We start from the raw sequence: 11386 nt of genomic DNA, 5'->3' as shown, positions 1-11386 counted from the left end.
CCATGGAGGAGCTGCACAGCCTGGACCCCAGGAGACAGGAGCTGCTGGAGGCCAGGTTCACAGGAGCTGTCAGTGGCAACACAGTAGGCAGCACTGGGAGCACCAGTGGAGGTGCTAAGGTAACAGCTGCACAGACAAACTAAAGCCTCATTTTTGAGATACGTCATACACCGCACACAAACACAGTTTACCCGGGAACTAAAGGCAATGACTAGAAATTCCATCCCCAAGTTCTAATATAGTACTAGCAACAGCCAGTGCTTGCTTGCTTGCAGCAGTAAGAATGCTGTACATAAGTTGAAGCAGTCTCGAGGGTTGTGTTCACAAGTGACTAACAACAGTGACTAACTCTTCCATGGTAGCTGGTAGACGATCAGAGAGTCACAGAATCAGGGGCAGGGACTTTTTGGGCACAAGCAACAAAAACCAAACCTAAATTCCTATGGTGGAAAAGCAGGTAAAAGTTCCTGTTTTCCTTAAAAGGATACAGAGTTCCTGGAAATGTTCGTGAGATGGAAAAGGGCCAAGTGACACACCTAATAACTGAAGATCTGGATTTACAGACATGGCAGACTACAGGCTTCAGGCTTTGTTTCATTATCGGTTCTCTTTCATGAAGTCACTACACACCTGCGCTGTCTATTTTCATGTTGTATGTGTTCAGGTATTTGATTGAATTCTCACTGTGTGCAGGGTCTGGCCAATGAGTCCTCTAACCACAGCTATGGCAGCCTGGGCTCATCTAGCGACAAGGAGTCAGAGGTAAAAACACAGATATAGTCTTGTTGGAACATACATGCATGACTATTATTTCTGAAATTAAATATGACACTTGTTATTACACAGATAGACACAGATACATGTTGTCAGTTCTCAGTTTTTTCCATGCCCACTCGTCTTTTCTGTCTCTCCCACTACCTCCACCTCTGCTTCTCTTCTCTTCCTAGAACTCTGATTTGAAAAGAGGGAGCTCCCCTGCCTACTCAGTATGTACTTCTCCTTCCTGCTGCTCTTTCCTGCTGAACACCACCACTGAATCCTGCTTTATTAGGTTAAACACAAGGGATTTATGCTTCTTTTTTTTTTCTTTCCTCCTCTATTTCATATCGATTTACAGACCCCGGAGAAGAAGCACTCTGAATCGTCCAGAGGGAGGAAAAGGAAAGCTGACACCTATTCAGAGAGTAGTCAAGGTATGACTAATACCTGTTGAAAATCACTGTAATGTATCATGTATTGCGGCTAGGCTGCATTAAATCTTTGGTCAAATTTCTTCTGCAGGGAAGACCTCCACACGTGGGCCCAAGATCAGCGACTACTTTGATGTGAGTATTACAACAACTAGTGTTACACCAATATTTCATGATTTGTATAATTTCAAACCAGATTTGTCACATCTGCCCATTTGTTTTCTCTGCAAAGTTCCAGGGGGGAAATGGTTCCAGTCCAGTCAGAGGGCTCCCATCAGCTCGCCGCTCTCCACAGAACTCACACTCTGCCCCCGGCTCAATCGTGAGTGTTCGACAAACAGTAGAAAAACCTTACACAGAAGAATTTCTGATGAGTTACTGGTAAATGAGGTGGATGTGAGTCTCTGCTCTGTGTGTCGCTACAAGGTTTAACAAAACCTCTTTGTCTGTAGATCCGGCAGAATAGCTCCTCTCCTACGAGTCTGTGTTTTGGGGAACACAATCCCAAAGCCAGCAAGTTTGTCCAGGTAATGTGATGCTCACAGAAAACACACTGATTTGACACACTTGAAGTATTCATTGTACATTTATTAATACACCTCTGACTGGTATGTCTCTGTCTGCTCTCGTAGACGGAGCTAACAGGGCTAAAACTCGCTGCTCTGGAGAGTAACAAGAGTCTGGACCTGGAGAAGAAAGAGGGACGGATAGATGACCTGCTCAGGGTGAGTTCTGTGTCCTGTGTTTTGATGATAAGTGCACAGGAGTATGTTATTGTATGTTTTAGTTGTATTATATTTCTTCCTACACAACCAGAGTTAAACATCTACCCACTGTCTTTCTTTAACAGGCTAACTGTGACCTGCGGAGACAGATCGACGAACAGCAAAAACTCCTGGAGAAATACAAGGAGAGGCTAAACAAGTGCATCACCATGAGCAAGAAACTGCTTATAGAAAAGGTTTGTGTTTTTGAATCCATCCTCTCGTCCATTGTACGTCCATCTTCACTTCAAAACATCTGGAATTTAAAGCTTGGGAAAAATATAGATATACTATATCAGTTAGAAATAGTTATAAATGTTCAGCTAATGTATTAGCAAGATGCAGAAGAAATGAAGCTCATCGCTTAAAAGGCGGTTAAAAAAAAAAAAAAGTGGAGACTTACACTTGCAGCAGAAATGGAGCAACACAGGCATCCTGCTCCGATATCTTCTGGTGTTTTAGCTTCGCTTTGGTCCACAACTAATGAAGGGGAAAACTCTCTTGTGGTTTGTAGAGCTTTGAATCTCTTCCCTCGCCACCTGTTTTCTTTAAGTCGACACCATTTTGAGCCACACAGAACAGCAGAGTGGTGGTGGTGGGATTTAGGGTAAAAATATTGCTTAACTGGGATTCAGTATATCTGGAGAATTCAGTTCTGTATTTTAAAAGAATAAATATAGCTAGCTATTACACCTTTATTCTGTGTGGAAATCTACCTTGATCTGCTGTGGTTTGGTTTGGATTGTGTCTCATTTATACGTCGTCTGCCAAATGAATAAGTGTAATGTAGATATAACATAGAGGTGACAGCTTGTCACAGGAATGTTTTGCAAGTTTGAATCCTAAACCGAATTGTTAAACACTCTCTCTTCCCTTTAGCTGCTACAGTTGAGACACCTTCAGCACTACTGTCCATCATTTCTGATTATGTGCGTTTGTGTCCCTGGTTCTGTGCACAGAGTACGCAGGAGAAGCAGTCGTGTCGTGAGAAGAGCATGCAGGATCGCCTCCGTCTCGGTCACTTCACCACCGTCAGACATGGAGCGTCCTACACGGAGCAGTGGACCGACGGATATGCATTCCAGAACCTGATCAAGTGAGAGACTGCAAACGCATCCACCATTCTTAATCTCAGTTGTTTATATTTTGCATTGGACATTGCATTAGATATGATGTTGAAGGATCCTAACAGGTGAATTATAAAAGCGTCTTCCTCTTTACAGCCAGGAGAAAACATGCGAAAAGCTGTTAATCATCTGCTCCAGTATTTCCCATCTCACCTGTTTCCTTCCCTTCTTCTGTGCGTCCGACTGTGTACAGGCAACAGGAGGGCATCAACCAGCAGAGGGAGGACATAGAGCGACAGAGGAAGCTGCTGGCCAAGAGGAAGCCCCCAAACCCTGCGTCCCCCTCCCTCTCTGTGGCCTCCACCTCCGAACCCAAGCAGCGTAAAACCAAGGTGGTCAACGGCAACGATTCGGACCCCTTCCTCAAGCCCTCCTTGCCCCAGCTGTGAGTTTCCTGCAATAAATAAGTTCTGTCAGTGGAGGATGTGAAGGATGATCGTATCCTGTTTGTATTGTTATTCTCTGCAGTTTACTACGAGCTGCCCTCCAACATAAAGTATTGCATGTTACCTCCATTTATTATTACCACTGTTTATATAGAAAGCAGAGACTCATAAAGATGATCCGTATCAGAGGTGTCAGATACACAGTATCTGTGTCAATCCAGCTACAATACTCTACATCATGGGTTAAAGACGATGTTTGGGAAAGTGTGGGACTTTGATTCTGTTTTCAATTGGAGGATTAGAAGAATCATTGAAAGATGAAATAGATTTGAATCTGTTGTGAATGAATGTTTCCGTCAGTAGGTTTTGACTTTTCTCTATATTTTGGCAGATTGACCCTCGCTGAGTACCACGAGCAGGAAGAGATCTTTAAGCTCCGCCTTGGACATCTGAAGAAGGTCAGCAGGAAAAGAAATCGCTTCATTAATCACTCCACCAGTCAATCAATAAGAACACATTAGGCCCGGAAGACATTTCATTTGGTGAAATCATGTGAAAAGACGATGTTGAAAAAGGTCCGACTGTTGCAAATGTTGACAGTCTGCATAGTTTCCCATGCACCAATCTACCAGGTGTGAATTACATAACACTCAGTTTACCAAGTGAAATCGTTCATCAAAACAGAAAGAGAGTAACTTCAGTGGTGCAGAGGTTTCTCCCACACTCGGCTTTATTTGTTGACAAAGTGTTTAATTGCATAAATGAGATTTCTCTACATGCATATTTTAACACCAACAGAATTGAAATGCAAAATGATACATCTCATGATGTGTGTGTAGGAGGAAGCTGAGATTCAAGCAGAGCTGGAGCGGTTGGAGCGGGTGAGGAACCTCCACATCAGAGAGCTGAAGAGGATAAACAACGAGGACAGCTCAGCGTAAGTCCGCTCAGCAAGTGTAATGAATGAATGTAAAGTAATGAATGTAAATCATCAATCATTTGATGATATTAAATGCACTTCAAATAAAAAAAACATTTCATTAGTGGAGAACGTCTGTCGGATGTAATTTAAAGTTGTTGATGTAATTACCCAGAAAAGCAGCACAATCATCTGTCTTTGCAAATCGGTTGTTTCAAAGACAACGTTACATTTGCCAGATCAAAGCGATGAGCATTTCCTCCTCATGTTCCCTGATTATACTAAACATTTCTGTTCCTCCGCACACAGGTTTAAAGACCATCCTACTCTGAATGAGAGGTACCTGCTGCTGCACTTGCTGGGCAGGGGCGGCTTCAGTGAAGTTTATAAGGTAATGTCTGTAGTGCTTCACTAGTTGTTTCCTGTTCTCACTCGCTCTCCGTGTGTAAAGTGTGCTTAAAGACAAATGTGTGTGTATTTGTTTTCTTGCCACACACAGGCTTTTGACCTGTTTGAGCAGCGCTATGCAGCTGTTAAAATCCACCAACTCAACAAGAACTGGAGAGAGGAGAAGAAGGAGAACTACCACAAGTAGGTCTCATCCACACAAATGACTTTGATGTGCAAAGACAAAATGTTGCTGCAGTAACACATGCATTACGTTGACAATTATTTCCTTCCAGGCATGCATGCAGGGAGTACCGGATACACAAGCAGCTGGACCATCCCAGAATAGTCAAACTGTATGACTACTTCTCCCTGGACACTGACACGTGAGTCACCTCTGACCTCTGCCAGCTGCAGCCCTGCTGGGTCCACATATCCTGAGGTTGTTTTTTACAGAGCACTGGGTTAAAAAGCATCCTTTGCTATAGTTTTAAACAACATGTTTTACATGAGTAAGAGTCAAACCTGTGTGAGGGCCCTACACAGTGAATATTCAAAAAATGCACAAGTTGTAATCTGCCTGGAGGCCCGCTTCAGAGCTGCAAATGAGAGCGAACATCATAGGGGTGTTATCAGATTGGGAAAGAGTAAATTGTAAAAGCGAGTGACAGAAAAATGTATGAATCAGCAACAACATGTTCTGACAATGGAAGTTATTTCTGAAGCCAGGCTGGCGGTAGCTAACGGCACGTCTCGCCCACCCAATCAAAAGTTAAGAAAAGACAAGAAAAAAATAGCGAAGAAATTTCCAAAAATCGTTTCTAACTTCTAATTGGCTGGGCAGCCGACAGCCCGCCTCCTAAGTCGCCCACTGCTCACCTCATCGTCTCATCATGTTCAGGCACAAACACACAGAGCTCCAAATCAGACCTGTCCACTGCACAGTGTGTGTCACTGAGGAGGGCGTTTGGATCGCCAGAATTCGCCTGGTTTTAGCGCCATAAGATGTTACATAAGCACAATCAGGTGTTAAATAAACGCCACGAGGGGTTATATCAATGCCGTTTGGTAATAGCTGTGCTCGTTGTTATGTAAATATATACTTGACTCTGTGGCGCAATGAGTGAGGCCGTTGCCTTCTGCCTTTTGAGACGATAGTTAACTGTTCAAAGACAGAAAGATGAGATTGTCACTCAACTGAGAGAATAATCTTTTCTGAATTAACTGTATTAATAAATTTACCGTAATTTTTTTTTAACACTCTTTCAAACAGTCAAGTCATAAAAACACTGCGTTTCATTTAACGCTGATGTAATTAATATGTCTAAACACTAAAAACATTTTAGGGGAAAATGACTAATAAAACTGGTGAAACAAACGGAACTGTTGGGAAATTGTGTGGTCAAATGCAAATGACAAATCAATTAAAAAGAAGTAAATTTAAAAAAAAAAAAGAAATTTGGACATTTCAACAAAGAGGAATTTGATGAAATCAATAATAAATATGTTATATATATATATATATATATATATATGGATGTATAGATAGATAAATGGGTATAACAAACAGACAGATGCATAGATTAGCTTCAAGTATCAATAGAGCATGTGAGGTGCAGTTACCTCCACCCAAAAGAGTTAAAGACACTGGTGGCCTGTGTTACTCACCCAGACTGATGATACTGTAAACTTTCTAGTTAGGGATCAATAGATTATTGACAGTGTTGTGTGTGTACAGTGTGTAACTGTGTGTCTCCGCCCTCTGTGCTCCAGGTTCTGTACAGTGCTGGAGTTCTGTGAAGGAAACGACCTGGACTTCTACCTGAAACAAAACAAGCTGATGTCAGAGAAGGAGGCTCGCTCCATCGTCATGCAGATTGTCAGCGCCCTGCGCTACCTCAACGAGATCAAACCTCCCATCATCCACTACGACCTCAAACCAGGTGGGTCATATGTGCAAAAAGCATGCGAATATTACAAACCAGTTTCTGCTTCTAGATTAATTTACTTAGTTAAGTGTTAGTTAAATGTAGGTAATTTAAAATTGGATAGACATACACTGTTGTCAGTTATTAAGATCTTTCCTGTCGCTCTGGTTGCTTTGCTTGTTAACCTGGGGTGAAACACTATGTACTGAGTCTCAGGGTCTGTGTGGTGAACAGGTAACATCTTATTGGTGGATGGTACTGCATGTGGAGAAATCAAAATCACAGACTTTGGCCTGTCAAAAATCATGGACGATGATAACTATGGTGTGGATGGGATGGACCTCACATCACAGGGGGCCGGCACCTACTGGTGAGACACACGCGCACACACACACACACACACACACACACACACGCACACACACACACACACACACACACAAACCCCCCTCAGACTGACACAGTGTAACAGAATCTCCTACACTGTGCTATTGTCATTATTATGGGCAGTGAATTGTGTGTTCTTTTCTAAAAATGATATGGTTGGAAATAAACATGGAACAGTTAAAAAAATATATGTTTGAACTCTTCTATTAAATGGATTGGCATGGATACTGTTGTTTGTGTTTTCAGGTATCTTCCTCCAGAGTGTTTTGTTGTGGGGAAAGAGCCGCCTAAGATTTCCAACAAGGTCGACGTCTGGTCTGTGGGAGTGATCTTCTTCCAGTGCCTCTACGGACGCAAGGTGCAGCACTCTGGAAGGAGCAAATGAACTAAACAATTTGTACATTACTAGAGAGTAAAGATTAACACTAATGCATGTGGATTCAAACGGTGTGTGAGCCACTTATATCAATCTGTCGAGGCATTGCTTTGAAATGTGGAAGAAAAGATTTGGACACAGTAGCTGTGTGTCTGTTGTCTTGAGTTCAGTATCAATGAGAGAACTGCTAGATAGTTGAAGCAATGGAGAACACATTGGATCGTGGTCATTTTAATGTCTTTTGTTTTCTCCAGCCGTTTGGTCACAACCAGTCTCAACAAGACATTCTCCAGGAAAACACCATCCTCAAAGCCACAGAGGTCCAGTTCCCTGCTAAACCACAGGCCAGCACAGAGGCCAAGGTAACACACACGCACGCACACACACACACGCACACACGCATAAACATATCAACGCCATACACTTAAAAGAAAACATTCATTATGTCACTTTTACTTCATTTAAAAAAAAATGCTTTAACTTCTGTGACTACTCCCCTTGTTAATCCAGAAAATTACCTTGTAAATAACATCTTCCCATTACTTATCATATTGTCATAGTAGGAATTATGGGTGGGAAAATAAGATGTAAATATTCTCTAAATTCAATTTAAAAACATTAATAGAAGAAGTGACCACATGGGAATGTCTGTCTTTGGGCGCAGTTGATTAAATTGCTGAAAAGGTCACCTCAGTACAAACAACAAAGCAAAATGTCTGATAATTTATCGTCTCATTTGAATACATCATCGTTTGTGTGTTTGTGTTGAAATTTTAGTTACTTTATTAAAACGCATTTACACACTATAATTAAAGTATTAATGTCAGACAGCTTGACAATCCAGTCACATGTTGACACATGTTCAACCATCTGAATCAACTCTGTTGTGTAACTGTGATAAGAGCAGTTTAAAGTGCGGCCTTTGCCAACAGATAGACGGAAAGCAGTAGACTCTTCTGCTCTATTTTATCTTGAAGTAAATTAGAGAGTCCACGCACACACACGCGAACACCCACAGACATTAACACACATACAGCCTGCTGCTCATTTTCTAAAATGTCCTCCTCTGCTCTGCAGGCATTTATCCGGCGCTGTCTGGCGTACCGCAAGGAGGACAGGTTCGACGTTCACCAGCTGTGCTCGGACACCTACCTCCTCCCTCACATGAGACGCTCAAACTCCTCCGGCTCCCTGCAGCCCTCCGCCTCATCTCTCCCCACCTACTGACTGGCTCTCTTCACATGACTGACAGCACCCTCTGGCCAATCCCGAAGGCAGGATTGTTGGAATTGAAGGAAAATGGACATGGATCGTTTTTTTTTTTTTCCTGTTTTGTTCTGTTTTTTTTACCTGAGCTGTTCCCAAATGGATAAATTAGCGACAGAACCGAATTAAATGGAAAGATGGAAGTGAGAAAAGAGGAGGAAGAAGAAGGATACTCCCTTTGCATATGTTGTACAGCGTTGTGTCCTTGAACTCGACTGTGTGAGACATGAGGAGGAAAAAAATGAGAGACTGAAAAATAGAAGGGAAATGGAAAGAGAGAGGCAGGGGAACGGCTCCACATTGTTTGGAGCAGGAAAAGAAAATGATGAAGCCAGTGGATCTGTTCATGGACTTTATTAAATAACCCTCTTAGGAGACATTTCAACAGCTACAGGAGCTCCTAGATGTCCTGACCACTCCCACCTCTCTTAGCTCCACATACACATACATCATAATATATCTTTCAAAATGCCTGAGAATTGTAACATAAGGCCACTGCTGCAGCCTAGTTGCTCATGAGGGTTGAAGTCAGCAGGCAGCAGAAGACAGGGGTGTGGTGCAGGGGAGGTATGAGTGTCTGTGCATCAAATATGGATTCCCTGTTAAACTCTGCGATCTGTGGAAATGAGGCACAAAAGACTGGTTACATCTCATTGAATTTCCTTTTGTAGCCCCTCAGCACACAACAGGGGTTAACTTAAAGTGATGCAATGTTGTAACCTTGATAGGACTTGACTAAAAGAAAAAAAAAAGTAGTTCCAGATTAAGTTTCTGGGGTTGATTTGCACTTCCGATCCAGATCATTGTCATCTGGTCTCACAGATTTGGCATGAAGTACTTACAGCGTGGGCTCGTCCTGGACTTCTCTGTGGTCAAACCCTCCGTTTGCATTTTTCGTTGTGTTGCAAAGCAGTTCAGATTTACACAAAGTGGATGTGTGAATGTGTCTTAGTCCATTTTTTTTTTTTTTTTTGCTGTTCAGGTAAAGAGTCAAAATGTTTTAAAGGGCAGACTACTACAGTACATGTTGTCACAGATGTCCTCATCAACCTGCCTGAAGAGAGCTGGACTGAACTGAGGGACTGGATCAGCCGTTACTGTATCGCAAAGACTCTGGGCACAGAATCTAGTGTACATTTCATGTGCAGGAGACATTACTCACTAGCAAATATATAGTAATGAGGCTTATCCTTGCTTCCCAGTGTCTCACTTTGCTCAGTTTATTTGTGTTTCCCTCTGAAAGCTGTTCTCAGTTTGCTGCTATAAATGTCGCTTTTAGTTTGTAACGTGTGAATGGTTTTCGCCTGGCATATGTGCATACTTGAACTGTGTAAAGAGGAACACTCTCCAGAGCCTCTTTTCCTGAAATGGACACCCGCTGTGCTCTTTCCAGGGGATGCAACATGTTATTCTGCCACCAAACATCAAATGTCCACGTGGGTTCTTTCTTTTTTGTTTACTTTCATGTAAGAGTCCAACAGACATTATATGGAGCAAAATCCCAGTATGCTGTGTAGTGAGGAACGGTCACACCTGTTCATGTCAGTAGAGGTGGGCGTGCTCCAGGTTGGCCTGTGTTGCAGCATGTTTTTACTGCAGCTAGAAATCAAGTGGATATATCCAAATGTTGTCGTCCTGTAAATAAAACACTTACCTGTATGTTGTTGTGACATTTCAAGCTCCTCTCAAATGCAGGCAACCTGGACTCAGCCCAGAGCTAGCCCTTGGCAAAGAAAGGGAGATATTCTTGGGCAAGAAGTCAGATAAAAAGACAAGTGGGAGCAGTTAACGCCTGCTTTTAAAATAAGTCTTAATTGATTTTCTATATGGGAGCTGTTAGGTGAACAAAAAGCCCAAACACAGTTGTAGTTTCAGTGACATGACAAATGAATTAAACTGCAGGAAGTACCTGCTCTCACGGCTTTGTGCTCCCAAATGAAAGCAAGTGATGAAATGCAATGAAACAGGTAAAGTCTATGTCCACTGATAAAATTGTAATTTCATCCACTCCTCTTTCCTCTACTTGACAAACTAACAGTGGAAATGGCTTCTAGCAGCGAGTGCATATACCCCATGATAAATGAAGAACCGTGTGTGGACAGATGTAAGCGCAGCCATTAGTAAGCTACATGTCAGATCACATTAGTGGTGGGGGTGCAACGCTAGGCCATGTCATCCATATGCAATAAAGATTGCCTTACATGTCTTAATTCCTGCAGTGTGACCAATATTTCCTGTAGTGGGTTACGCAACCTCATCAGCAGCGTTCGACACAAGATAGAGGACAGAGGAAGGTCATGATTTCTGTGTGAAGACACAGGAATATTCAAATTCTTTGTATATGGCTCAATATTCATCATGTGTCACAGTGTTCTCCAGAATTACAGAGCTAGATCTGCTGAAACATTATATTTGAAAATATTTCAACTACTGTATAGTTCTCATGGTAATAGTTAGGTAGATATTTACTAAAATCTCACTTTGCTGACATCTGGGGTTATGAAAACTTAATGCATGAGCCCAAATTAAAGCCATAACTGTAGGCTCAAGGGTGTAGGTTTGGTCTCAACATTCTCAACAAGGACACAACAACCCCACCACCCCTCAAAGACAAAGAGATTGGGTTTTTAATGTGATTTACCAAAGTGTTTAATAA

The 11386-nt window shown here is 42.2% G+C and overlaps 1 protein-coding gene across 2 annotated transcripts in view; it reads left to right on the top strand.

The window, feature by feature from the left end:
* The window catches only part of LOC111666528 (serine/threonine-protein kinase tousled-like 1-B), a 13421-nt gene extending 2481 nt beyond the window's left edge, over positions 1-10940 (top strand). Inside the window, exons 3-23 of one of the 2 annotated variants that reach the window (XM_087178130.1) lie at positions 9-119; positions 694-762; positions 948-986; positions 1118-1193; positions 1282-1325; positions 1423-1512; positions 1643-1717; positions 1823-1915; positions 2041-2151; positions 2914-3050; positions 3275-3466; positions 3859-3925; positions 4307-4404; positions 4696-4777; positions 4886-4977; positions 5070-5159; positions 6547-6716; positions 6936-7071; positions 7335-7446; positions 7719-7826; positions 8542-10940. In XM_087178130.1, the coding sequence (XP_087034256.1) occupies positions 9-119; positions 694-762; positions 948-986; positions 1118-1193; positions 1282-1325; positions 1423-1512; positions 1643-1717; positions 1823-1915; positions 2041-2151; positions 2914-3050; positions 3275-3466; positions 3859-3925; positions 4307-4404; positions 4696-4777; positions 4886-4977; positions 5070-5159; positions 6547-6716; positions 6936-7071; positions 7335-7446; positions 7719-7826; positions 8542-8691 (2142 nt within the window). In that variant the 3' untranslated portion in view covers positions 8692-10940. Of the gene's footprint in view, positions 1-2; positions 120-693; positions 763-947; positions 987-1117; positions 1194-1281; positions 1326-1422; positions 1513-1642; positions 1718-1822; positions 1916-2040; positions 2152-2913; positions 3051-3274; positions 3467-3858; positions 3926-4306; positions 4405-4695; positions 4778-4885; positions 4978-5069; positions 5160-6546; positions 6717-6935; positions 7072-7334; positions 7447-7718; positions 7827-8541 lie in introns of those variants that run through there. The other variant, XM_023421875.1, reaches the window with a different exon arrangement.
* The last annotated feature ends 446 nt before the right edge of the window (positions 10941-11386 follow it).

The sequence above is a fragment of the Seriola lalandi genome, unplaced genomic scaffold (assembly GCF_002814215.2).
Source record: "Seriola lalandi dorsalis isolate HSWRI2012SDOR001 ecotype SW California unplaced genomic scaffold, Sedor1 jcf7180002054677, whole genome shotgun sequence".
Taxonomy (NCBI): Eukaryota; Metazoa; Chordata; class Actinopteri; order Carangiformes; family Carangidae; genus Seriola; species Seriola lalandi.
This window is presented reverse-complemented; position numbering and strand designations above follow the sequence as displayed.